General features: G+C 43.4%; 1 protein-coding gene across 1 annotated transcript in view; it reads left to right on the forward strand.

Moving 5' to 3' along the window:
* The window catches only part of LOC311126099 (histone deacetylase complex subunit SAP130-like), a 62,613-nt gene extending 35,366 nt beyond the window's left edge, over positions 1 to 27,247 (forward strand). Inside the window, exons 16-21 of the mRNA XM_084200124.1 lie at positions 1,140 to 1,516; positions 14,965 to 15,219; positions 15,488 to 15,613; positions 18,980 to 19,080; positions 23,468 to 23,581; positions 24,036 to 27,247. Coding sequence (XP_084056250.1) covers positions 1,140 to 1,516; positions 14,965 to 15,219; positions 15,488 to 15,613; positions 18,980 to 19,080; positions 23,468 to 23,581; positions 24,036 to 24,194 — 1,132 coding nt within the window. The 3' untranslated portion in view covers positions 24,195 to 27,247. The remainder of the gene's footprint in view (positions 1 to 1,139; positions 1,517 to 14,964; positions 15,220 to 15,487; positions 15,614 to 18,979; positions 19,081 to 23,467; positions 23,582 to 24,035) is intronic.
* The last annotated feature ends 308 nt before the right edge of the window (positions 27,248 to 27,555 follow it).

Here is a 27,555-nt window from a genome sequence, read left to right on the forward strand (position 1 = left end):
TGACTCTAACATACCTCTCTCTCTCCCAGTCAGAGTGACTCTAACATACCTCTCTCTCCCCCAGTCAGTGACTCTAACATACCTCTCTCCCTCCCTGTCAGAGTGAATCTAACATACCTCTCTCTCCCAGTCAGAGTGAATCTAACATACCTCTCTCTCTCCCAGTCAGAGTGACTCTAACATACCTCTCTCTCTCCCAGTCAGAGTGACTCTAACATACCTCTCTCTCTCCCTGTCAGAGTGACTCTAACATACCTCTCTCTCTCCCTGTCAGAGTGACTCTAACATACCTCTCTCCCTCCCAGTCAGAGTGACTCTAACATACCTCTCTCTCTCCCTGTCAGAGTGACTCTAACATACCTCTCTCTCTCCCAGTCAGAGTGACTCTAACATACCTCTCTCTCTCCCAGTCAGAGTGACTCTAACATACCTCTCTCTCTCCCTGTCAGAGTGACTCTAACATACCTCTCTCCCTCCCTGTCAGAGTGACTCTAACATACCTCTCTCCCTCCCAGTCAGAGTGACTCTAACATACCTCTCTCTCCCAGTCAGAGTGACTCTAACATACCTCTCTCTCTCCCTGTCAGAGTGACTCTAACATACCTCTCTCTCTCCCTGTCAGAGTGACTCTAACATACCTCTCTCTCTCCCTGTCAGAGTGACTCTAACATACCTCTCTCCCTCCCTGTCAGAGTGACTCTAACATACCTCTCTCCCTCCCAGTCAGAGTGACTCTAACATACCTCTCTCTCCCAGTCAGAGTGAATCTAACATACCTCTCTCTCTCCCTGTCAGAGTGACTCTAACATACCTCTCTCCCTCCCAGTCAGAGTGACTCTAACATACCTCTCTCCCTCCCTGTCAGAGTGAATCTAACATACCTCTCTCTCTCCCTGTCAGAGTGACTCTAACATACCTCTCTCTCCCTGTCAGAGTGAATCTAACATACCTCTCTCTCTCCCTGTCAGAGTGACTCTAACATACCTCTCTCTCCCTGTCAGAGTGAATCTAACATACCTCTCTCTCTCCCTGTCAGAGTGACTCTAACATACCTCTCTCTCCCTGTCAGAGTGAATCTAACATACCTCTCTCTCTCCCTGTCAGAGTGACTCTAACATACCTCTCTCTCTCCCTGTCAGATTGAAGCCTAAAGCAGAGGTCCACATGACCATGGTGGCTCCTCCAATCCAAATCATGGCTGCAGTGGAGGCTCTACCTTCCCAGGGAGGAGGGGAGCAGCAGGCGGTCTCCTCCCCAGCCCAGCAGCACCTATCCCAGGCTATCCCCTCCAGCCTGCTGGCCCCCCCTGGTCCGCCACCCCCGTCCCAGCCCAGCTCCTCTGCCCTGCCGGCTGCCATGGCCGTGACACCCCCTGGCCCCGCCTCCATGGCCAATACAGTCGCCTCCCCCACCCAGCCCGCAGCCAGTAGCACGGCAGCATGCAGCGGCGGCGGCTCCGCCCACACAGAGGTCAAGATCAAGCAGGAGGCAGAGTCTATGGAGATGTGTCAACCAGGTAACTATGGTAACGTGTATATGTTTCTTTCCCGTAATACCTCACGTCCTGTCTCCTTGCCTGTAGTCCCTCCTCTTGGACCTTCTTCTCCGATGCGTTTTGAGAAGAGGGCGAAGAGAGGATGTGAGGTAGGGGTTGTAACGATTTTTTTTACGATCGCGTCGTCTAGCGACGATGGTGACGGATGTTGACCTTGGATGACGACACACTGTCTGTCTGGCTCACCGTTTTAAAATCTTCATTTCCCTTTTTTCTCCCTAATCCCCGTTTTAGATTTGAATGTGACCTGTTGGCCTAGGCACAGCCTCCTCTTTCATGATCAACCATCGAATGAATCTAATAGGCCTAACGGAGTTCTATCTCAGGAAGTTATTTGTGAATAGCCTGAATAAAAACCTAGTATAGAAATAATGAGAAGGAGAACAAACCTATTGCAAGATGGACTAATCCAATAGGAAGTTTAAACAAACCTGACACGTTTCTGCTTTACGTGAACAAAGTGTAAGCAGTATAAATTGTGCCGTCATACAATCCCTCCTGGCAACCCCAAACAGCCAATAAAAATAGGCTACTGTCAGGAGAACAAGAAATACATTAAGGGTGAGTCTGTGTTGTCTCACAAACAACAAGAATCAGATAATAATTTGTTTTATTTAGCCTATAACATTCTTTCTAACACTTGAATGAACATTGGCTTTATGCTAAACACTAAAAGGTATATTATTCTTAGGCTATGCCTTTTGCCTATCGAAGTTAAGGCTGAAATTAAAGATCTCAGAAATGTTCCATACACACATTTGTTTACATCCCTGTTAGTGAGCATTTCTCCTTTGCCAAGATAATCCATCCACCTGACAGGTGTGGCATATCAAGAAGCTGATTAAACAGCATGATCATTACACAGGTGCACCTTGTGCTGGGGACAATTCAAGGCCACTTTAAAATGTGCAGTTTTGTCACACAACACAATGCCACAGATATATATAAAAAAAACTCTAAAATGTGCAGTTTTGGCATGCTGACTGCAGGAATGTCAACCAGAGCTTTTGCCATAAGCCGCCTCCAACGTTGTTTTATAGAATTTGGCAGTACATCCAACGGGCCTCACAACCGCAGACCACGTGTAACCACGCCAGCTCAGGACCTCCACATCCAGCTTCTTCACCTGCGGGATCGTCTGAGACCAGCCACCCGGACAGCTGATGAAACTGTGGGTTTGCAGAACCCGAAGAATTTCTGCACAAACTGTCAGAAACCGTCTCAGGGAAGCTCATCTGCGTGCTCATCGTCCTCACCAAGGGTCTTGACCTGACTGCAGTTCTGCGTCGTAAATCGACTTCAGTGGGCAAATGTTCTCCTTCGATGGCCACTGGCACGCTGGAGAAGTGTGCTCTTCACAGATGAATCCCGGTTTCAACTGTACCGGACAGATGGCAGACCGCATGTTTGCTGATGTCAATGTTGTGAACAGTGTGCCCAATGGTGGGGTTATGGTATGGGCAGGCATAAGCTACGGACAATTAACACAATTGCATTTTATCGATGGCAATTTGAATGCACAGCGATACCGTGACGAGATCCTGAGGCCCATTGTCGTGCCATTCATCCACTGCCATCACCTCATGTTTCAGCATGATAATGCACGGCCCCATGTTGCAAGGATCTGTACACAATTCCTGGAAGCTGAAAATGTCCCAGTTCTTCCATGGCCTGCCTACTCACCAGGCATATTCCAGTACCCGCCAATATCCAGCAACTTCGCACAGCCATTGAAGAGGAGTGGGACAACATTTCACAGGCCACAATCAACAGCCTGATCAACTCTATGCAAAGGAGATGTGTCGCCTTGCATGAGGCAAATGGTGGTCACACCAGATACTGACTGGTTTTCTGATCCATGCCCCTACCTTTTTTTGGAAAAGGTATCTGTGACCAACAGATGCATATCTGTATTCCCAGTCATGTGAAATCCATAGATTAGGAACTTATTTATTTATTTTAATTGACTGATTACCTCATATGAACTGTAACTCGGTAAAATCTTTGAAGTTGTTGTCGTTTTGTTCATGTTCAGTGTATTTATAACATTCTTGATCTGCGGCCAAGCCCTTCGCCAAACCATTAAGACAACATCAGGTGCTGCAAAAGGAGTAGCCAATGGCTCTGGCTGAAGAGGGAAAGACCCCAGCTGGGCCCCAAAGCGAACGGGGAGAAAACTAGACAGGTACAGCGGGAGTTAGTGTTGAGCCTTTTTGAGATGTCGTGGGATCATCAATGAAACATTAAGGATGGAAGGTGCCCACTTGAAAACCTCAATGCTGTATCTGCTCTGTCCCTATTCGTGTCTCAACACCGGAGCATGTTTTTTTCTTTTTTCGGTTAATGCTCATGAATTTTGTATTTGTATTTATTAGCTGTCAGTCCAATGCTGAACCAGTATGTTGGAGACACCCACCAATGGCTACGAACAGAACTAAATAAAAATACCCCTTGAGTCTGCGAGAGCAGTAGATGAGTCATCAAATGATAACACGATTACAGAGCAGAAGATGATTCATCAATGGATAACACGGTTACAGAGCAGAAGATGATTCATCAATGGATAACACGGTTACAGAGCAGAAGACGATTCATCAATGGATAACACGGTTACAGAGCAGAAGATGATTCATCAATGGATAACACGGTTACAGAGCAGAAAAAAAGGAACACAAAAGACTAGGGAGGAAGAAGAGAACTTTACAAGAAAATCAACAACCGGTTTGTTCCTGCGGCTGGAAGAAAGAAAGTAACATCTTCAAAGGGCTTTAAAATACGCCAAGGAAAGAAAAGTTTATTGGAGGGCGAAACAGGGACTGTTGGAAAAGCATTCCAGGTGAAGCTGGTTGAGAGAATAATAATAATAATAATATGCCATTTAGCAGACGCTTTTATCCAAAGCGACTTACAGTCATGCGTGCATACATTTTTGCGTATGGGTGGTCCCGGGGATCGACCCCGGTCCCGGGGATCGAACCCACTACCTTGGCGTTACAAGCGCCATGCTCTACCAGCTGAGCTACAGAGGACCACGAGTGTGCAAAGCTGTCATCAAGGCAAAGGGTGGCTATTTGAAAAATATCAAATATATTTTGATTTAACACTTTTTTGGATACTACATGATTCTATATGTGTTATTTCATAGTTTTGATGTCTTCACTGTTATTCTACAATGTAGAAAATAGTAAAAAATTAAGAAAAACCCTGGAATGAGTAGGTGTGTCCAACCTTTTGACTGGTACTGTACATGAAGGCAGGGTAAAGTGACTAGTCATCAGGATAGATAATAAGGTATTTGAGGTAGATATATACATGAAGGCAGGGTAAAGTGACTAGTCATCAGGATAGATAATAAGGTATTTGAGCTAGATATGTACATGAAGGCAGGGTAAAGTGACTAGGCATCAGGATAGATAATAATAAGGTATTTGAGGTAGATATGTACATGAAGGCTGGGTAAAGTGACTAGGCATCAGGATAGATAATAATAAGGTATTTGAGGTAGATATGTACATGAAGGCAGGGTAAAGTGACTAGGCATCAGGATAGATAATAATAAGGTATTTGAGGTAGATATGTACATGAAGGCAGGGTAAAGTGACTAGGCATCAGGATAGATAATAATAAGGTATTTGAGGTAGATATGTACATGAAGGCAGGGTAAAGTGACTAGGCATCAGGATAGATAATAATAAGGTATTTGAGGTAGATATGTACATGAAGGCAGGGTAAAGTGACTAGGCATCAGGATAGATCATAATAAGGTATTTGAGGTAGATATGTACATGAAGGCAGGGTAAAGTGACTAGGCATCAGGATAGATAATAATAAGGTATTTGAGGTAGATATGTACATAAAGGCTGGGTAAAGTGACTAGGCATCAGGATAGATAATAATAAAAGAGAACTTTACAAGAAAATCAACAACCGGTTTGTTCCTGCGGCTGGAAGAAAGAAAGTAACATCTTCAAAGGGCTTTAAAATACGCCAAGGAAAGAAAAGTTTATTGGAGGGCGAAACAGGGACTGTTGGAAAAGCATTCCAGGTGAAGCTGGTTGAGAGAATAATAATAATAATAATAATAATAATATGCCATTTAGCAGACGCTTTTATCCAAAGCGACTTACAGTCATGCGTGCATACATTTTTGCGTATGGGTGGTCCCGGGGATCGACCCCGGTCCCGGGGATCGAACCCACTACCTTGGCGTTACAAGCGCCGTGCTCTACCAGCTGAGCTACAGAGGACCACGAGTGTGCAAAGCTGTCATCAAGGCAAAGGGTGGCTATTTGAAAAATATCAAATATATTTTGATTTAACACTTTTTTGGATACTACATGATTCTATATGTGTTATTTCATAGTTTTGATGTCTTCACTGTTATTCTACAATGTAGAAAATAGTAAAAAATTAAGAAAAACCCTGGAATGAGTAGGTGTGTCCAACCTTTTGACTGGTACTGTACATGAAGGCAGGGTAAAGTGACTAGTCATCAGGATAGATAATAAGGTATTTGAGGTAGATATGTACATGAAGGCAGGGTAAAGTGACTAGTCATCAGGATAGATAATAATAAGGTATTTGAGGTAGATATGTACATGAAGGCTGGGTAAAGTGACTAGGCATCAGGATAGATAATAATAAGGTATTTGAGGTAGATATGTACATGAAGGCAGGGTAAAGTGACTAGGCATCAGGATAGATAATAATAAGGTATTTGAGGTAGATATGTACATGAAGGCAGGGTAAAGTGACTAGGCATCAGGATAGATCATAATAAGGTATTTGAGGTAGATATGTACATGAAGGCAGGGTAAAGTGACTAGGCATCAGGATAGATAATAATAAGGTATTTGAGGTAGATATGTACATAAAGGCTGGGTAAAGTGACTAGGCATCAGGATAGATAATAATAAGGTATTTGAGGTAGATATGTACATAAAGGCTGGGTAAAGTGACTAGGCATCAGGATAGATAATAATAAGGTATTTGAGGTAGATATGTACATGAAGGCAGGGTAAAGTGACTAGGCATCAGGATAGATAATAATAAGGTATTTGAGGTAGATATGTACATAAAGGCTGGGTAAAGTGACTAGGCATCAGGATAGATAATAATAAGGTATTTGAGGTAGATATGTACATGAAGGCTGGGTAAAGTGACTAGGCATCAGGATAGATAATAATAAGGTATTTGAGGTAGATATGTACATGAAGGCAGGGTAAAGTGACTGACTAGGCATCAGGATAGATAATAATAAGGTATTTGAGGTAGATATGTACATAAAGGCTGGGTAAAGTGACTAGGCATCAGGATAGATAATAATAAGGTATTTGAGGTAGATATGTACATAAAGGCTGGGTAAAGTGACTAGGCATCAGGATAGATAATAATAAAAGAGAACTTTACAAGAAAATCAACAACCGGTTTGTTCCTGCGGCTGGAAGAAAGAAAGTAACATCTTCAAAGGGCTTTAAAATACGCCAAGGAAAGAAAAGTTTATTGGAGGGCGAAACAGGGACTGTTGGAAAAGCATTCCAGGTGAAGCTGGTTGAGAGAATAATAATAATAATAATAATAATAATATGCCATTTAGCAGACGCTTTTATCCAAAGCGACTTACAGTCATGCGTGCATACATTTTTGCGTATGGGTGGTCCCGGGGATCGACCCCGGTCCCGGGGATCGAACCCACTACCTTGGCGTTACAAGCGCCGTGCTCTACCAGCTGAGCTACAGAGGACCACGAGTGTGCAAAGCTGTCATCAAGGCAAAGGGTGGCTATTTGAAAAATATCAAATATATTTTGATTTAACACTTTTTTGGATACTACATGATTCTATATGTGTTATTTCATAGTTTTGATGTCTTCACTGTTATTCTACAATGTAGAAAATAGTAAAAAATTAAGAAAAACCCTGGAATGAGTAGGTGTGTCCAACCTTTTGACTGGTACTGTACATGAAGGCAGGGTAAAGTGACTAGTCATCAGGATAGATAATAAGGTATTTGAGGTAGATATGTACATGAAGGCAGGGTAAAGTGACTAGTCATCAGGATAGATAATAAGGTATTTGAGCTAGATATGTACATGAAGGCAGGGTAAAGTGACTAGGCATCAGGATAGATAATAATAAGGTATTTGAGGTAGATATGTACATGAAGGCTGGGTAAAGTGACTAGGCATCAGGATAGATAATAATAAGGTATTTGAGGTAGATATGTACATGAAGGCAGGGTAAAGTGACTAGGCATCAGGATAGATCATAATAAGGTATTTGAGGTAGATATGTACATGAAGGCAGGGTAAAGTGACTAGGCATCAGGATAGATAATAATAAGGTATTTGAGGTAGATATGTACATAAAGGCTGGGTAAAGTGACTAGGCATCAGGATAGATAATAATAAGGTATTTGAGGTAGATATGTACATAAAGGCTGGGTAAAGTGACTAGGCATCAGGATAGATAATAATAAGGTATTTGAGGTAGATATGTACATGAAGGCAGGGTAAAGTGACTAGGCATCAGGATAGATAATAATAAGGTATTTGAGGTAGATATGTACATAAAGGCTGGGTAAAGTGACTAGGCATCAGGATAGATAATAATAAGGTATTTGAGGTAGATATGTACATGAAGGCTGGGTAAAGTGACTAGGCATCAGGATAGATAATAATAAGGTATTTGAGGTAGATATGTACATGAAGGCAGGGTAAAGTGACTGACTAGGCATCAGGATAGATAATAATAAGGTATTTGAGGTAGATATGTACATAAAGGCTGGGTAAAGTGACTAGGCATCAGGATAGATAATAATAAGGTATTTGAGGTAGATATGTACATAAAGGCTGGGTAAAGTGACTAGGCATCAGGATAGATAATAATAAGGTATTTGAGGTAGATATGTACATGAAGGCAGGGTAAAGTGACTAGGCATCAGGATAGATAATAATAAGGTATTTGAGGTAGATATGTACATAAAGGCTGGGTAAAGTGACTAGGCATCAGGATAGATAATAATAAGGTATTTGAGGTAGATATGTACATGAAGGCTGGGTAAAGTGACTAGGCATCAGGATAGATAATAATAAGGTATTTGAGGTAGATATGTACATGAAGGCTGGGTAATGTGACTAGGCATCAGGATAGATAATAATAAGGTATTTGAGGTAGATATGTACATGAAGGCAGGGTAAAGTGACTAGGCATCAGGATAGATAATAATAAGGTATTTGAGGTAGATATGTACATGAAGGCAGGGTAAAGTGACTAGGCATCAGGATAGATAATAAGGTATTTGAGGTAGATATGTACATGAAGGCAGGGTACAGTGACTAGGCATCAGGATAGATAATAATAAGGTATTTGAGCTAGATATGTACATGAAGGCAGGGTAAAGTAACTGTGTGTCAGTGGAGATAGTTAATGAACTATTTAGCAGTATGGCTATTTAGCAGTCTTGTTGGGGGTAGAAGCTGTCTCAGAGCATGTTGGTCTGAGAGCCGGCACTCCGGTACCGTTTGTCAGATGGTAGCAGAGTGAACAGTCTATGGCTTGGGTGGCTGGAGTCTTTGGCAATTTTTCAGGCCTTCCTCTGACACCGCCTGGTATAGAGGTCCTGGATGGCAGGGAGCTCGGCCCCAGTGACGTACTGGTCTGTCCTGGTATAGAGGTCCTGGATGGCAGGGAGCTCGGCCCCAGTGACGTACTGGTCTGTCCTGGTATAGAGGTCCCTCTGTAGCGCTTTGCGGTCAAGGGCGGTGCTATTGCCATACCACCGACAGAGCAAGTTCAGGAGGTAGGTTGAGATAGAACCCCTAATCTGTGAGAGGAGGTAGGTTGAGATAGAACCCCTAATCTGGGAGAGGAGGCAGGTTGAGAATGAACCCCTAATCTGGGAGAGGAGGCAGGTTGAGATAGAACCCCTAATCTGGGAGAGGAGGTAGGTTGAGATAGAACCCCTAATCTGGGAGAGGAGGCAGGTTGAGATAGAACCCCTAATCTGGGAGAGGAGGTAGGTTGAGATAGTACCCCTAATCTGGGAGAGGAGGCAGGTTGAGAATGAACCCCTAATCTGGGAGAGAAGGTAGGTTGAGATAGAACCCCTAATCTGGGAGAGGAGGCAGGTTGAGAATGAACCCCTAATCTGGGAGAGGAGGTGGGTTGAGATAGAACCCCTAATCTGGGAGAGGAGGTAGGTTGAGATAGAACCCCTAATCTGGGAGAGGAGGAAGGTTGAGAATAAACCCCTAATCTGTGAGAGGAGGTAGGTTGAGATAGAACCCCTAATCTGGGAGAGGAGGCAGGTTGAGATAGAACCCCTAATCTGGGAGAGGAGGTAGGTTGAGATAGAACCCCTAATCTGGGAGAGGAGGCATGTTGAGATAGAACGCCTAATCTGGGAGAGGAGGCAGGTTGAGATAGAACCCCTAATCTGGGAGAGGAGGCATGTGAAGAAGCAGTGGAGGAAGGCTTTTACAAAGTGAGGTGGGAATGAAAGGAACAACTTCATATTCATCATCTCCAGCACCACCCCAACATCAACATTTGTTGCACGTTTGTGTTTTGTAGCAAAAAAAAAGATGGAGGAAGATAAGTGTTTTCAAGACATCATCAACCAATTAGTAGACAATTGGTAGTGTTAGATTCAAAATAACCAGAGTAAAAAACCGTATGGACGCCGAGTAAAGCTCAAACCAAGTTTATTCTCCCACTGGGTCACACAGCTACACAGACAAAAACATATTCACACAAGCGCTGATATTTAACCCTTCCTATGCGGAGTCTCCTCCTCACACATCTGGTCAGCCAATACATCTCTGTTGCTAGACAGAACTTTAGTAATGACTGTTCTTTCTCACTTTATCTGACCTGACCTCGGCCCGAATTCCTCAATCCTCCCCAACTCAGAGCTCCATCCTCCCCAACTCAGAGCTGTCCTGTACCAATCTGTGCCCCTCCTCTTTCTCTTAGGATCCCTGATGTCTAACAACGACATGTTCTGACAGTACTGCATTCCTCTCTCTCCCTCTGTGACATGATTAAGGATGTTTTCAAGTTTCTAAGTCAGAACCCATCAGTAGGCAATGCCAACTTTTATAATTGGTTAAAATCACACCGATGCACACCGATGTGTTACGTTCCCCAGCAAGATAACCAAAATCAAAAATGTCGCTCAAACAGAAGGGGGAGCTAACCAAGAGTCACTGACCAACAACCAAAACGAAACAGGTGGGGTTTTAGGAGGGGTTCTGAAAGACACTCATGGGGGTGTCCACTGAAGGTTGACCAGCAACAACAACTGGGACCTAAAAGACGACCACCATGAGCGCCCACTAAATTTGACAAACAAAGGAAAAACCCACATCAAACTTAAAGTCAGGAAGCAAACCAAAAAAGCCAACTATAAAGGCGTTAACCCTCCACATCTCTCAAGACAGCTGGAGCGCTGGGCCAGCCACTCTTAAATAGCACCTGGGCCAGCCACTCTTAAATAGCACCTGGGCCAGCCACTCTTAAATAGCACCTGGGCCAGCCACTCTTAAATAGCACCTGGGCCAGCACAGGTGAAACACCTTCCCAGGGTGAAAGTAGATGTCATTTCTTACTTGTGCGGGACACTCAAGTGTGCTCACACATTTTTTTTTTTATACTACAAAAATTACAGGGTAGCCTACTCTGCTGACACCTGGCAAACAGATCAATAAAACCGATGTCGTCTGATCCATATAATCGGCCTACGAAAAGGGGAGACACAAATACTATACTAACAACCTGGAAGAGGAAATTATTGTCCAAAAACAAACAAAAGTGGCACCAATGATAAAGACGGTGAATATGCACACTATCCGGGGATATGGACGGTGTTCTCGCTGATGCCAATAAGGCTACTGTTCACTCAATTAAGTTAAGAATTTTGATAACTAAATGATAGATTGGCGTATTTTCATCGTCATCTCTTTACAGCAGTAACCATTTGCTTTCCAAACGGGGGGGGGGGGCTCATGTGCCTCATGCAGCAAATGTTAGTGCATCGAATCGCATCGTTTCGTTCCTCTAATGAAACCGAATCGTTTCAAACTAAACTTATCGTTCCTGTATCGTATCGGAGCCCATGTATCTAGATATGTATCAAATCATCTTGAAAGGGAAAGATGCACATCCCTAGTTGAGTTTTACCATGTCTCAGGCCTACCTTAAGGTTTCTGTTCACCTTTTCTTCCCCAGGGTATCGAACTCAGCAGGACGATGGAGGTTTGTAGTCTGTCCGTCCTTTGCCCTGATCATCTTTTTGCATATTCTGCAATTGACTTGTCGCGTCTTCTTGCTCACATTTATAATTCGGCCTGAAAACGAAAAACTATTAAACAGACATGATTTTCTTTCCCACCAAGTCAGCCATTGTTTTTTTCCAGATTTAACTAAGGCAGGCTACACTATAGTTACTAAGTGAAGGCAGGCTATTCTATAGTTACTAAGTGAAGGCAGGCTACACTAGAGTTACTAAGTGAAGGCAGGCTACACTAGAGTTACTAAGTGAAGGCAGGCTACACTAGAGTTACTAAGTGAAGGCAGGCTACACTATAGTTACTAAGTGAAGGCAGGCTACACTATAGTTACTAAGTGAAGGCAGGCTACACTAGAGTTACTAAGTGAAGGCAGGCTACACTAGAGTTACTAAGTGAAGGCAGGCTACACTATAGTTACTAAGTGAAGGCAGGCTACACTATAGTTACTAAGTGAAGGCAGGCTACACTAGAGTTACTAAGTGAAGGCAGGCTACACTAGAGTTACTAAGTGAAGGCAGGCTACACTATAGTTACTAAGTGAAGGCAGGCTACACTATAGTTACTAAGTGAAGGCAGGCTACACTATAGTTACTAAGTGAAGGCAGGCTATTCTATAGTTACTAAGTGAAGGCAGGCTATTCTATAGTTACTAAGTGAAGGCAGGCTATTCTATAGTTACTAAGTGAAGGCAGGCTATTCTATAGTTACTAAGTGAAGGCAGGCTATTCTATAGTTACTAAGTGAAGGCAGGCTACACTATAGTTACTAAGTGAAGGCAGGCTACACTGGAGTTACTAAGTGAAGGCAGTGAAGGCAGGCTACACTATAGTTACTAAGCTAAAAAAAAAAATCTAGGTCTAAACTCTCAATTAGAAACACTTTTGTAATCACTAGCTTGGATGGTACTCAAATCAAACTGGTCTCTGCATATAAATACTTAGGGGTATGGTTAGATGATAGGCTTTCTTTTAAAAAACATGTTACTGAATTGGGAAAAAAGCTCAAATTCAAGATAGGGTTCCTTGACAGAAACAGGGCTTGTCTGTCCTCCGTAAATAGAAACCAAATTGTGCAGGCTACTTTTATGTCCGTTTTAGATTATGGTGATATTATCTATATGCATGCATCGGCAAACACATTAAAACCACTGGATGATATTTACCATTGTGCACTCAGGTTTATCACGGGTGATAGTTACAAAACTCATCACTGTTTCCTATATCAACATGTGGGTTGGGCCTCTCTATCTGTGAGGCGAGAGCAACATGCTCTCTTGTTTATTTATAAAGCACTTCTTTTAAAACTACCTCCATATATATCATCAATAATTTCCACTAGATATACTAATTTTAAAACCAGATCACAGATGTGGATTACATTAGAGACTCCTGTGGTCTCCCCAGAGTTGGGTAGGACTGCCTTCAGTTCCTTTGCACCTTATTTATGGAACAAACTGCAGATCCAACTGAAGTTAGACACTCTGGTGTCCCTTGCCCATTTTAAAAATGTTATGGAGGATCAATATGATGTTGTCTGTGATTGTTTCTGTTGAATTGTGTTTTTTGTTTTGTATGTTTGAAATGTTTTTGTCTGTATGTCTAAAACTGTACATGTCAACATGTTTACACAGGGCACAGCCGTAAAAGAGATCCAGGTCTCAGTCTGTTTTTCCCTGTTAAAATAAAGATTTTAAAAAAACTATAGTTACTAAGTGAAGGCAGGCTATTCTATAGTTACTAAGCGAAGGCAGGCTACACTATAGTTACTAAGTGAAGGCAGGCTATTCTATAGTTACTAAGTGAAGGCAGGCTATTCTATAGTTACTAAGTGAAGGCAGGCTATTCTATAGTTACTAAGTGAAGGCAGGCTACACTAGAGTTACTAAGTGAAGGCAGGCTACACTATAGTTACTAAGTGAAGGCAGGCTATTCTATAGTTACTAAGTGAAGGTAGGCTATTCTATAGTTACTAAGTGAAGGCAGGCTATTCTATAGTTACTAAGTGAAGGCAGGCTATTCTATAGTTACTAAGTGAAGTCAGGCTACACTATAGTTACTAAGTGAAGGCAGGCTACACTAGAGTTACTAAGTGAAGGCAGGCTACACTATAGTTACTAAGTGAAGGCAGGCTATTCTATAGTTACTAAGTGAAGGCAGGCTATTCTATAGTTACTAAGTGAAGTCAGGCTATTCTATAGTTACTAAGTGAAGGCAGGCTACACTATAGTTACTAAGTGAAGGCAGGCTATTCTATAGTTACTAAGTGAAGGCAGGCTACACTAGAGTTACTAAGTGAAGGCAGGCTACACTAGAGTTACTAAGTGAAGGCAGGCTACACTAGAGTTACTAAGTGAAGGCAGGCTATTCTATAGTTACTAAGTGAAGGCAGGCTATTCTATAGTTACTAAGTGAAGGCAGGCTACACTAGAGTTACTAAGTGAAGGCAGGCTACACTATAGTTACTAAGTGAAGGCAGGCTACACTATAGTTACTTAGTGAAGGCAGGCTACACTATATAGTTACTAAGTGAAGGTAGGCTATTCTATAGTTACTAAGTTAAATCTCATCACTTCCTTGTTTTTAACTGTCTGAAAGCAGCCTAATGAAGAAAGAATGTAAGATGTGCTTACCCAGATGAAATAACAATAGCCTACACTTGATACGGCTAGAATATTAGTTTTTAAAAGGTAGGCTAATATAACTTATATCTGAGTATTTTAATGGACAAGAGAAATAGCCCTACCAATTTGAAAATCATTCTGCAGCCTAGACAAAAATAATAATAGGCCTAATACTGTTTTGAACAATGTATTAATGAGATTGTTTGTGGCTTTTGTAACAATTTAAATAATAATTACATTATGCATCAAATTATACTGTATATTGCGTTCTTCCCTGCTAATTCACCCCCTCCCCAAGACAAAAAAAAATAGACAATGCAATCTCATATCAATGATGGGCCGATGTCATTCCAGACGTCGCCCCACCCTAATGTGAGGATTCCAGTAAAGATTAATTGAGAAAGTTCCACAGTCCCATCTATCTTTCTTAAACAAGGAAGTAAAACTGGTTGACATACCTGTACTGTGATTTACATGTCTGTCTCTCTCCTCTCCTCAGTGCCCCAGCCCTCGGCGAACTCGGGCCTCAGCACCCACCTCCACCAAGCTGGGTCCCTCAATGGGGCCGCCTCCTCAGGGGACCTGGTCCCTGGTGCCTCCCCGAGGAAGAAGCCCCGCAAGCAGCAGCACGTCATCTCCACCGAGGAGACTGAGATGGTGGAGACCAACAGTACAGATGAGGACAGGGCTACAGGCCACAGGCCCCTGGGCAGCAGGGCTGAGAGGAGAGAGTCCCCTCCCAGGGAGTATGTGGGTAGGTGGTTAACCCTATGTTACACAGCTGCGCTCACCAGGGTGGGGTCAATTACATTTCAGTTCATTCCAATTCAGGAAGTAAAGTGAAATTCTAATTCTCCTTATTGAAAAAACACTGAGTTATTTTACCTTCTATACATTTGTAGCTCATTGCAAGCTTCAGAAATATGGTCTCTCTTTTAACCATGATACTGTAGTAGAGCAAGGTAGTGGGTTCGATCCCCGGGAATGGCATATTAATATAATATTGCTGTATTCCGTCTCAGATGAGGAAGGGGTGCGTTACATCCCTGTCAGGCCACGCCCACCTGTCACTCTGCTGCGTCACTATAGGAACCCCTGGAAGGCAGCCTATCACCACTTCCAGAGGTACAGCGACATCCGGATCAAAGGTCAGTATTGGTCCAATCAGAACGCTGAACAAAAACTATGTCCTGATTTTCCTAATTTCTTACAACGCCCTTTTTTCTACATCTTATCAAGAAGTATCCGGACATTAAATATGTTCTGGAACTCATTTTATCCTGCAAGTATAAGGTGTTATAAGCACGTGTGAGCCTTTCTAATGTCTTGTTATGAGGCTTTTAATATTATGTCTCTCTATGTATGTTACTATAAGTTATTTTACCCACTGGTGAGAACTATGGTTGTGTATTTCAGAGGAGAAGTTGTTATAAGCATGTGTAAGCTTTTAGGTCCCGCTTTAAATGAAGTTCAGCTTATAAAGGCTTCATAAAGCCTTCATAAGCACTACATAAATGTGTTTACGAAGCATCTATAACTATGTCATGCTTTATAATGGGTTCATAAAATGTGTCATAACTGTGTGATATAATCACCAATGTCAAATATGACGTAACCCACTATGTTCGAATATGACATAAACATGTGCTTTACAAAGGGTGGCATGTTGGGTCGAAGGATTGGAATACGCTCTAAAATGAGGTAATGTTAGTCACATGACACCTCATCTCAGATGTGCGGAAGCTCTGGTGGACCAACGCATCAAACCAGGCCTTCATTAGTTACGGTTACGTTTAAAGTAACATTTTGTGGAAATGGGCAGGGTTTAGCCATAATTATGACTTTCTGACTGTGTTAACTAGTGACGACGACAAATCCTTTACTCGTTAAGGTCACTCCCACATAATTCTATTGTCACTCCCACTAAGGCCAACTTTGAATGGTTGATATCCCAGGCTTAGACACGTAGTATACAAAACATGACACAGACTGACCAGGTGAATCCAGGTGAAAGCTATGATCCCTTATTGATGTCACTTGTTTAATCCACTTCAATCGGTATAGATGAAGGGGAGGAGACAGGTTAAAAGAAGGATTTTTAAGCCTTGAGACAGTTGAGATATGGATTGTGTATGTGTTCCATTCAGAGGGTGAATGGGCAAGACAAAATATTTAAGTGCCTTTGAACTGGGTATGGTAGTAGGTGCCAGGCGCACCGGTTTGTGTCAAGAACTGCAACGCTGCTGGGGTTTTCACGCTCAACAGTTTCCCTTGTGTATCAATAATGGTCCACCACCCAAAGGACATCCAGCCAACTTGACACAACTGTGGGAAGCATTGGAGTCAACATGGGCCAGCATCCCTGTGGAACGCTTTTGACACCTTGTAGAGTCCATGACCCAACGAATTGAGGCTGTTCTGAGGCCAAAACACACACACACACACACACACACACACACACACACAAGCTTTGAAGGTCCATCAACCCATTTAAATACGTCTCCCACCCTACAGTAACCCGTGGATCATGAGGACCTTCATAACATCAGCAGAACGTTTATAACCTATTTATTGACACATTATGTAGTGTCTTGTAATATTAATAATTAATTAATTAATTAATATGCCATTTAGCAGACGCTTTTATCCAAAGCGACTTACAGTCATGCGTGCATACATTTTTGTGTATGGGTGGTCCCGGGGATCGAACCCACTACCTTGGCGTTACAAGCGCCGTGCTCTACCAGCTGAGCTACAGAGTTTCACATCCATAAAGACTTTATATCTCATGACGTTTGTACTTCATTTAAAGTCAGACCCCCTTTGGTCATTTATAACACATTCGTAAAGCCTTAATGGTGTAAACACTTAGGGGAATTATCACTTAACAGCTAAAACAAATCAACATTAGACATGTTTAAACCATACATTTCCTTTTTTATTAAGTTTCAATGACATTGAACATTACACAGGGCTGTGAATAGTGGAGCTTGTCCCTGAACTGGAGGACGAATGGTTCTTCACCTCTCTTCCTGCTGGAGGTAACTGGATGTTGGTTCCAACCTTTTAAAAGTAACAACAAAGAAAGTTAGCAGGTCTGTGAGGAAATGCCTTTGTCACACCATCTGGATAAGGGCGTTTCTGTGCTGCGCCAGAAACTCTAAATGGGGAGGGAGATGGGGAAACTCCATTCGATTCATATTATTACGTTCCTCTTTCATTTACAAATCTCATGATGTGACTGAGATGTGGATGTGTATCTACGTTTTTATTTTATTTAGCAGAGCCTGCTAGCTAGCTACGTTTCAGCTAGCTAGCGATAATTTGAAATAACGACTGAGGTAGCTACAGTGTAATCTAATGCAACACTCAACTACTACAGACTAATTTAAATTACAGTAAATTAAGTTTAGCTTGTTTTTTCGCTGTCCGATTTGGCACCAAAATTGGGAATTTGATTTGCGAACTCATCACATGATCAGCGCCTCGTCAGCAACACACCAAAAAAAATAATATACCTCCGTGTCACAGAATTTCAGAAATGTTCAAAATAAAAGTCCCCCACGTAATAGTATAAAATTGTCAGCAACCTGTATTTATTAATGATATATATGAATAATAATTGTCTAAACATTAACAATGATTCATATTTGTTCATATTGAAGTGACATTTGCATTAAATGTGGGTTTTAAAACATGTTCCAAGGTCATATAAATGCCCACAATGCAAATCACTGTATATGGAATACATATTGGGTTATAGAGCAAAAACTGTTCTGGGTGCCGCAGTAAAAGTATTGTAGGGAAAACTCCGTAGGGTCTGTAGAATGTGTGTATATATATGGTGTCATTTCACGGGTCTCTGAATAATAGAGTGTTGCAGTCTTTTTACTTGACCCATTCCATTGGCGGCCACAATGCGAATCACTGTATATGGAGTAGGCTTTAAAAAAAAAAAACTCACCAACGTGTTTTACTGTGCATGACTGCACTTTAGTGTGTCATCCTGCAGCACAGCATTCTGGGGGAAGTTGAGGTCAGGTCTAAATTGACTATTCACCCAAGAAGGAAATGTTTTAGAGTAATATAATATATACAATTTAGCAGACGCTTTTATCCAAAAGCGACTCGAGTCATGTGTGAAATACATTTTTTTTACGTATGGGTGGTCCCGGGAATTGAACCCACTATCCTGGCGTTGCAATGCTCTACCAAGATGCATGATGGGTTATAAATGCTTTGTGAAGCCTTAATTTTAATATGATCTATAAGGTCTTTATTAAGCGGTGCTTATGCCACCCTTAATAAAGCACAGGTTTATGTCACATTTGACATAGTGGGTTATGTCACATTTGACATTGGTGGTTATGCCACATTTATGAACCATGACAAACGGTTATAGATGATATGTAATACATTTATGTAGTGTTTATGAATCCTTTATAAGCTGCACGTCATTTAAAGCGGGACCAGCTTGGTCATGTCTTATAACAAGGCTTTATGACATGTTCCAGAGGAGAAGGAGTCGCTGCAGGACATGGCGAACCAGAGAGGAGTAGCGTGTCGAGCTCAAGGATGGAAAATGCACCTGTGTGTTGCTCAGCTCATGCAGCTGGTGAGTCCCGATGGCCATAGATGTCTTCATTTCCATTGCAGCCACCAGAGGACATTTAGTGACATTTTAATTAGTGAAATATGTATTAATATTTTGGAGCTTGTATTATGCAGTACATATGTCAGTGTTCCTTAATGTCTTGTTGAACCCTTTCGTCTTGCCCTGACCCCTGACCTCTAACCCTGTTCTGACCCATCTGACCCCTAGTCGTACCTGGAGCGTGATGTATATAGCAGACTGACGTCCCTCCAGGCTGACCTCTGACCCCTAGTCGAACCTGGAGCATGATGTATCTAGCATACTGACGTCACTCCAGGCTGACCTCTGACCCCTAGTCGAACCTGGAGCATGATGTATCTAGCATACTGACGTCACTCCAGGCTGATCTCTGACTGCTAACCTCTGACCCCTAGTCGAACCTGGAGCATGATGTATCTAGCATACTGACGTCCCTCCAGGCTGATCTCTGACCTCTGACCCCTAGTCGAACCTGGAGCATGATGTATCTAGCATACTGACGTCCCTCCAGGCTGATCTCTGACCTCTGACCCCTAGTCGAACCTGGAGCATGATGTATCTAGCATACTGACGTCACTCCAGGCTGACCTCTGACCCCTAGTCGAACCTGGAGCATGATGTATATAGCAGACTGACGTCCCTCCAGGCTGACCTCTGACCCCTAGTCGAACCTGGAGCATGATGTATATAGCAGACTGACGTCCCTCCAGGCTGATCTCTGACCTCTGACCCCTAGTCGAACCTGGAGCATGATGTATATAGCAGACTGACGTCACTCCAGGCTGACCTCTGACCCCTAGTCGAACCTGGAGCATGATGTATATAGCAGACTGACGTCACTCCAGGCTGACCTCTGACCCCTAGTCGAACCTGGAGCATGATGTATATAGCAGACTGACGTCCCTCCAGGCTGATCTCTGACCTCTGACCCCTAGTCGAACCTGGAGCATGATGTATATAGCAGACTGACGTCCCTCCAGGCTGATCTCTGACCTCTGACCCCTAGTCGAACCTGGAGCATGATGTATATAGCAGACTGACGTCCCTCCAGGCTTATCTCTGACCTCTGACCCCTAGTCGAACCTGGAGCATGATGTATATAGCAGACTGACGTCCCTCCAGGCTGATCTCTGACCTCTGACCCCTAGTCGAACCTGGAGCATGATGTATATAGCAGACTGACGTCACTCCAGGCTGACCTCTGACCCCTAGTCGAACCTGGAGCATGATGTATATAGCAGACTGACGTCCCTCCAGGCTGATCTCTGACTGCTAACCTCTGACCCCTAGTCGAACCTGGAGCGTGATGTATATAGCAGACTGACGTCCCTCCAGGCTGACCTCTGACCCCTAGTCGAACCTGGAGCATGATGTATCTAGCATACTGACGTCCCTCCAGGCTGATCTCTGACCTCTGACCCCTAGTCGAACCTGGAGCATGATGTATATAGCAGACTGACGTCCCTCCAGGCTGACCTCTGACCCCTAGTCGAACCTGGAGCATGATGTATATAGCAGACTGACGTCCCTCCGGGCTGATCTCTGACCCCTAGTCGTACCTGGAGCATGATGTATATAGCAGACTGACGTCCCTCCAGGCTGATCTCTGACCTCTGACCCCTAGTCGAACCTGGAGCATGATGTATATAGCAGACTGACGTCCCTCCGGGCTGATCTCTGACCCCTAGTCGAACCTGGAGCATGATGTATATAGCAGACTGACGTCCCTCCAGGCTGATCTCTGACCTCTGACCCCTAGTCGAACCTGGAGCATGATGTATATAGCAGACTGACGTCCCTCCAGGCTGATCTCTGACCTCTGACCCCTAGTCGAACCTGGAGCATGATGTATATAGCAGACTGACGTCCCTCCAGGCTGACCTCTGACCCCTAGTCGAACCTGGAGCATGATGTATATAGCAGACTGACGTCCCTCCAGGCTGATCTCTGACCTCTGACCCCTAGTCGAACCTGGAGCATGATGTATATAGCAGACTGACGTCCCTCCAGGCTGATCTCTGACCTCTGACCCCTAGTCGAACCTGGAGCATGATGTATATAGCAGACTGACGTCCCTCCAGGCTGATCTCTGACCTCTGACCCCTAGTCGAACCTGGAGCATGATGTACACTGAACAAAAATATAAACGCAACATGCAACAATTTCAAAGATTTTACCAAATTACATTTCAAATCAAATCAAATCACATTTTATTTGTCACATACACGTGTTTAGCAGATGTTATAGCGGGTGTAGCGAAATGCTTGTGCTTCTAGCTCCGACAGTGCAGTAATATCTAACAAGTAATATCTAACAATTTCACAACATATACTCAATACACATAAATCTATGTAAGGAATGGGATTTAAGAATATATACATATATGGACAAGCAATGACAGAGCGGCATGGACTAAGATACAGTAGAATATTATAGAATAGAATACAGTATATACATATGAGATGAGTAGTCCAAGATATGGAAACATTATTAAAGTGGCTGTAAACATTATTAAAGTGACTAGTGTTCCATTTCTTAAAGTGGCCAGTGATTTCAATAGGCAGCAGCAGCCTCTAATGTGCTAGTGATGGCTATTTAACAGTCTGATGGCCTTGAGATAGAAGCTGTTTTTCAGTCTCTCTGTCCCAGCTTTGATGCACCTGTACTGACCTCGCCTTCTGGATGATAGTGGGGTGAACAGGCTGTGGCTCGGGTGGTTGATGTCCTTGATGATCTTTTTGACCTTCCTGTGACATCGGGTGCTGTAGGTGTCCTGGAGGGCAGGCAGTGTGCCCCCAGTAATGCGTTCGGCAGACCGCACCACCCTCTGGAGAGCCCTGCGGTTGCGGGCGGTGCAGTTGCCGTACCAGGTGGTGATACAGCCCGACAGGATGCTCTCAATTGTGCATATATTTCTCATATGAGAAAATCAGTCAATTTTTTGTATAAATTCATTTGGCCCTAATCTATGGATTTCACCTGACTGGGAATACAGATATGCATCTGTTGGTCACAGATACCTTTAAAAAATTGGCCTGACAATGGGCCTCAAGATCTCATCACGGTATTTCTGTGCATTCAAATTGCCATTGATAAAATGCAGTTGTGTTCGTTGTCCGTAGCTTATGCCTGCCCATAACATAACCCCACCGCCACCATCACCATGGGGCACTCTGCTCACAACGTTGACATCAGCAAACTGCTCGCCCACACGACGCCATACACGTGGTCTGCGGTTGTGAGGCCGGTTGGATGTACTGCCAAATTCTCCAAAACAACGTTGGAGGCAGTTTATGGTAGAGAAATGAACATTCAATTCTCTTGCAATAGCTCTGGTGGACATTCCTGCAGTCCGCATGCCAATTGCATGTTCCCTCAACTTGAGACATCTGTGGCATTGTGTTGTGTGACAAAACTGCACATTTTAAAGTGGCCTTGAATTGTCCCCAGCACAAGGTGCACCTGTGTAATGATCATGCTGTTTAATCAGCTTCTTGATATGCCACACCTGTCAGGTGGATGGATTATCTTGGCAAATGAGAAATGCTCACTAACAGGGATGTAAACAAATTTGTGCACAAAATTTGAGAGAAATAAGCTTTTTGTGCGTATGGAAAATTTCTGGGATCTTTTATTTCAGCTCATGAAACATGGGACCAACACTTTACATGTAGCGTTTATATTTTTGTTCAGTGTGTGTATATAGCAGATTGACGTCCCTCCAGGCTGACCTCTGACCCCTAGTCGAACCTGGAGCATGATGTATATAGCAGACTGATGTCCCTCCAGGCTGATCTCTGATCTCTGACCCCTAGTCGAACCTGGAGCATGATGTATATAGCAGACTGATGTCCCTCCAGGCTGATCTCTGACCTCTGACCCCTAGTCGAACCTGGAGCATGATGTATATAGCAGACTGATGTCCCTCCAGGCTGATCTCTGACCTCTGACCCCTAGTCGAACCTGGAGCATGATGTATATAGCAGACTGACGTCCCTCCAGGCTGATCTCTGACCTCTGACCCCTAGTCGAACCTGGAGCATGATGTATATAGCAGACTGACGTCCCTCCAGGCTGATCTCTGACCTCTGACCCCTAGTCGAACCTGGAGCATGATGTATATAGCAGACTGACGTCCCTCCAGGCTGATCTCTGACCTCTGACCCCTAGTCGAACCTGGAGCATGATGTATATAGCAGACTGACGTCCCTCCGGGCTGACCTCTGACCCCTAGTCGAACCTGGAGCATGATGTATATAGCAGACTGACGTCCCTCCGGGCTGACCTCTGACCCCTAGTCGAACCTGGAGCATGATGTATATAGCAGACTGACGTCCCTCCAGGCTGATCTCTGACCTCTGACCCCTAGTCGAACCTGGAGCATGATGTATATAGCAGACTGACGTCCCTCCAGGAGGGGCTAATCCCTAAGAAGAGGGCCGGGGTCGACGACGAGCTGCACCGCATCAACGAACTCATACAGGTGTGTGGGTCTAGTACCAAATACATCATATATGGCCTCCTGTAGCTCAGTTGGTAGAGCATGGCGCTTGCAACGCCAGGGTTGTGGGTTCGATTCCCACGGGGGGCCAGTATGATTTTTTTTTTATTAAAAAATGTATGCACTCACTAACTGTAAGTCGCTCTGGATAAGAGCGTCTGCTAAATGACTAAAATGTAAAATATAAGTTAACTCATACAGGTACATGGATTGTTTGAATGATTGGTTGATTCAGTGATTGATTGATTGGTTGAGTGTTTGATGACATTTATTGTCCTTCAAGAGGAAATCCTCACATGACAAAAGTCACAAGTTTGTTTATCACGGTCACAGTTTGAGTGGGGATCAATTTCAATGCATTTATTTTCTATACTCAATAGTGTGATACTTCTACGGTGTTGTCATGTAACTAACTGAATGTTGGTTCTGTGTGCAGGGTAACATGCAGCGCTGTAAACTGGTGATGGACCAGGTAACAGAGACCCGGGACACTATGATGAAAGTTCTGGATCACAAAGACAAGGTCCTCAAGCTGCTCAACAAGAACGGAGCTGTCAAAAAGTCTAACAAACTGAAACGTAAGGATCGGGCCTAGCCTGGGCTTCCTGTTCCATCACCAACGCCATGGGTCTGTTCATTAGGGCATGCAATGTTTTAAAAACGTTTTGCAACGGAAGATGAAAATTAAAAGTCAAGGTGGTAGTCCCTCCCTGTTTGTCTGTTTTGCTGCTGCTACATGCCTAATGAACACGACCCACCTCTGCCCTGCCCTTCTGGAGGACAGGGTGGAAGAGCTGCTCTGAGCTAACGAACTGGTGGTGCTATGACTGCTGCGCACCATCACCCTCTATCTCTGTCTGAGGACTGAAGCTGAGGACTGAAGCTGAGGACTGAAGCTGAGGACTGAAGCTGGACAACATAACTAGAACCCTCCTGTTGCTCAGAACTCAACCGGCTGGAAGGAATCCCTCTAGGAATAGTTTCTCACTGAAGAAGACCCAACACTTTGTGAGTGTGCCAAATGGCACCCTATTCCCTACATAGTGCACTACTTTTGACCAGAGCTCTATGGGTCCTGATCAAAAGTAGTGCACTATAAAGGGAATAGGGTGCCATTTGGAACACAACACTGCCTGATGGCCCCTTCTTCTTAGTTTACTTTTACAGAGCTCAGGTCTATATTTTTCTTTTGGCGTCATTCAATTGAAGTTACTTCTTGTCAACAAAAAAAACGAGGTTGAATGGAATCTTAAGCACTTACAAATTCATAACATATTGTACAAATTGGAATTGGTAACATCATCAATATGAAGTGGATGGCGTTGTCCACAATGTTCCGCTTTGAGCGTTACTTTCACAACTACTGGCTGAAATTATATAAAACCTTTAGAACGCATCTTTAATACTCTATATTTATTGAGAACGTCCTGTTCTTATTTCAGCATTCACATTGTCTTGCCTGTGGGTAAAACGATGTGGTGCCAAATGCCACATTCTGTTTCAAGTACAGGAAAGTACCGGAAAGTATTCAGACCCCTTGACCTTTTTCCACATTTTGTTACGTTACAGCCTTATTCTAAAATGGATTAAATTGTTTTTTCCCCTCATCAATCTACACATAATACCCCATAATGACAAAGCAAAAACAGGTTTTATGACATTTTTGCTAATGTATAAAAATGTAAAAACTGAAATATCACATTTACATAAGTGTTCAGACCCTTTACTCAGTACTTTGTTGAAGCACCTTTGGCAGTGATTACAGCCTCAAGTCTTCTTAGGTATGACGCTACAAGCTTGGCACACCTGTATTTGGGGAGTTTCTCCCATTCTTCTCTGCAGATCCTCTCAAGCTCTGTCAGGTTGGATGGGGAGCGTCGCTGCACAGCTATCTTCAGGTCTCTCCAGAGATGTTCAATGGGGTTCAAGTCTGGGCTCTGGCTGGGCCACTCAAGGACATTCAGAGACTTGTCCCGAAGCCACTCCTGCATTGTCTTGGCTGTGTGCTTAGGGTCGTTGTCCTGTTGGAAGGTGAACCTTCGCCCCAGTCTGAGGTCCTGAGCGCTCTGGAGCAGGTTTTCATCAAGTATCTCTCTGTACTTTGCTCCGTTCATCTTTCTCTCGATCCTGACTAGTCTCCCAGTCCCTGCCGCTGAAAAACATCCCCACACCATGATCCTTCCACCACCATGCTTCACCGTAGGGATGGTACCAGGTTTCCTCCAGACGTGACGCTTGGCATTCAGGCCAAAGAGTTCAACCTTGGTTTTATCAGACCAGAGAATCTTGTTTCTCATGGTCTGAGTCCTTTAGGTGCCTTTTGGCAAACTCTAAGCGGGCTGTCATGTGCCTTAAATGAGGAGTGGCTTCCGTCTGGCCACTCTACGATAAAGGCCTGATTGGTGGAGTGCTGCAGAGATGGTTGTCCTTCTGGAAGGTTCTCCCATCTCCACAGAGGAACTCTGGAGCTCTGTCAGAGTGGCAATCGGGTTCTTGGTCACCTCCCTGATTGCTCAGTTTGGCCGGGCAGCCAGCTCTAGGAAGAGTCTTGGTGGTTCCAAACGTCTTCCGTTTAAGAATGATGGAGGCCACTGTGTTCTTGGGGACCTTCAATGCTGCAGAAATGTTTTGGTACCCTTCCCCAGATCTGGGCCTCGACACAATCCTGTCTCGGAGCTCTACGGACAATTCCTTCGACCTCATGGCTTGGTTTTTGCTCTGACATGCACTGTCAACTGTGGGACCTTTATATAGACAGGTGTGTGCCTTTCCAAATCATGTCCAATCAATTGAATTTACCACAGGTGGACTCCAATCAAGTTGTAGAAACATCAAGGATGATCAATGGAAACAGGATGCACCTGACCTCAATTTCGAGTCTCATAGCAAAGGGTCTGAATACATATGTTTTTTTATTTTACACATTTGCTAAAATGTAAAAAAAAAAAAAAAAAAAATGTTTTCGCTTTGCCATTATGGGGTATTGTGTGTAGATTGAGGAACCTTTTTTAATTTAATAAATTTTAGAATAAGGCTGTAACGTAACAATGTGTGGAAAAAGTCAAGGGGTCTGAATACTTTCCGAAGGCACTGTATGTTATATTCCTTATAATGGAAGATAGGGCAATCTCAACAGGCTTAATTGTACTGTATGTACAAACCCAGGACTTAATGATGATGAGGATATTGGCTCACAGTGTTTGTCTTCTGATATTTATTTGATAATGAACGAGACAGTCTGGGTATAATAGAGCGTTTTACATACGGATGTTTTGGGAAATGGCTGACAAGCATAGTGGGTCATTTATCATGGTGTGATTGAAGACGGGACATTATGCGTTTTGGTTTAAAGAAAAAGGTACATTTACTTGAAGGAAGGAAGTGGTGTGCTTGTCGTGTTAACTACAACGCCAGAAACAGATGTGTTCACAATTTTAAGAAGTTGTTGAAAGTGTTTTACGTTGTTTTTTTTGTTTTTTTTCATCGTCTCTTTTGGCTCATTCTTTTTTGTTGGTTTTGTACTTCATGAAAACATGTTGTGCTTTTTTTTTCAGATGTTATGATGAGACACTCTGGGCCTGAAAATCCAAGATATTATACCTGGGTTTCTGTCTGTGTTATTGTTATAGTAAAACCACTTCAAGGAAACTGTATTCTCAGTAATTTTTTTTGATATGTTCTGTTCCCATTGTTGTAGAGTAGACTAGAGCAGGGGGTTTCTCAAACGTTTTGGGGGCCACAGACCCCTTTTGTGATAGCAAATCCATCAGGGACCCCCACAGAATCAGAACACAGCTCACGTGAGATAAAAATGGGCCTACAAGGAGTTTTACTATGACGCGTGCCTGGCTGGACGAACCACGTCTCGGGCCCGGCGGGAAAAAAACAAACATTTAAAAGGCCCGATTCTTGGCATCAGATATACAATTTTGCCACTTTCAAGATTATTTCCTGCA

This window comes from Coregonus lavaretus, assembly GCF_964263955.1.
Source record: "Coregonus lavaretus genome assembly, contig: HAP1_SCAFFOLD_799, whole genome shotgun sequence".
NCBI lineage: Eukaryota > Metazoa > Chordata > Actinopteri > Salmoniformes > Salmonidae > Coregonus > Coregonus lavaretus.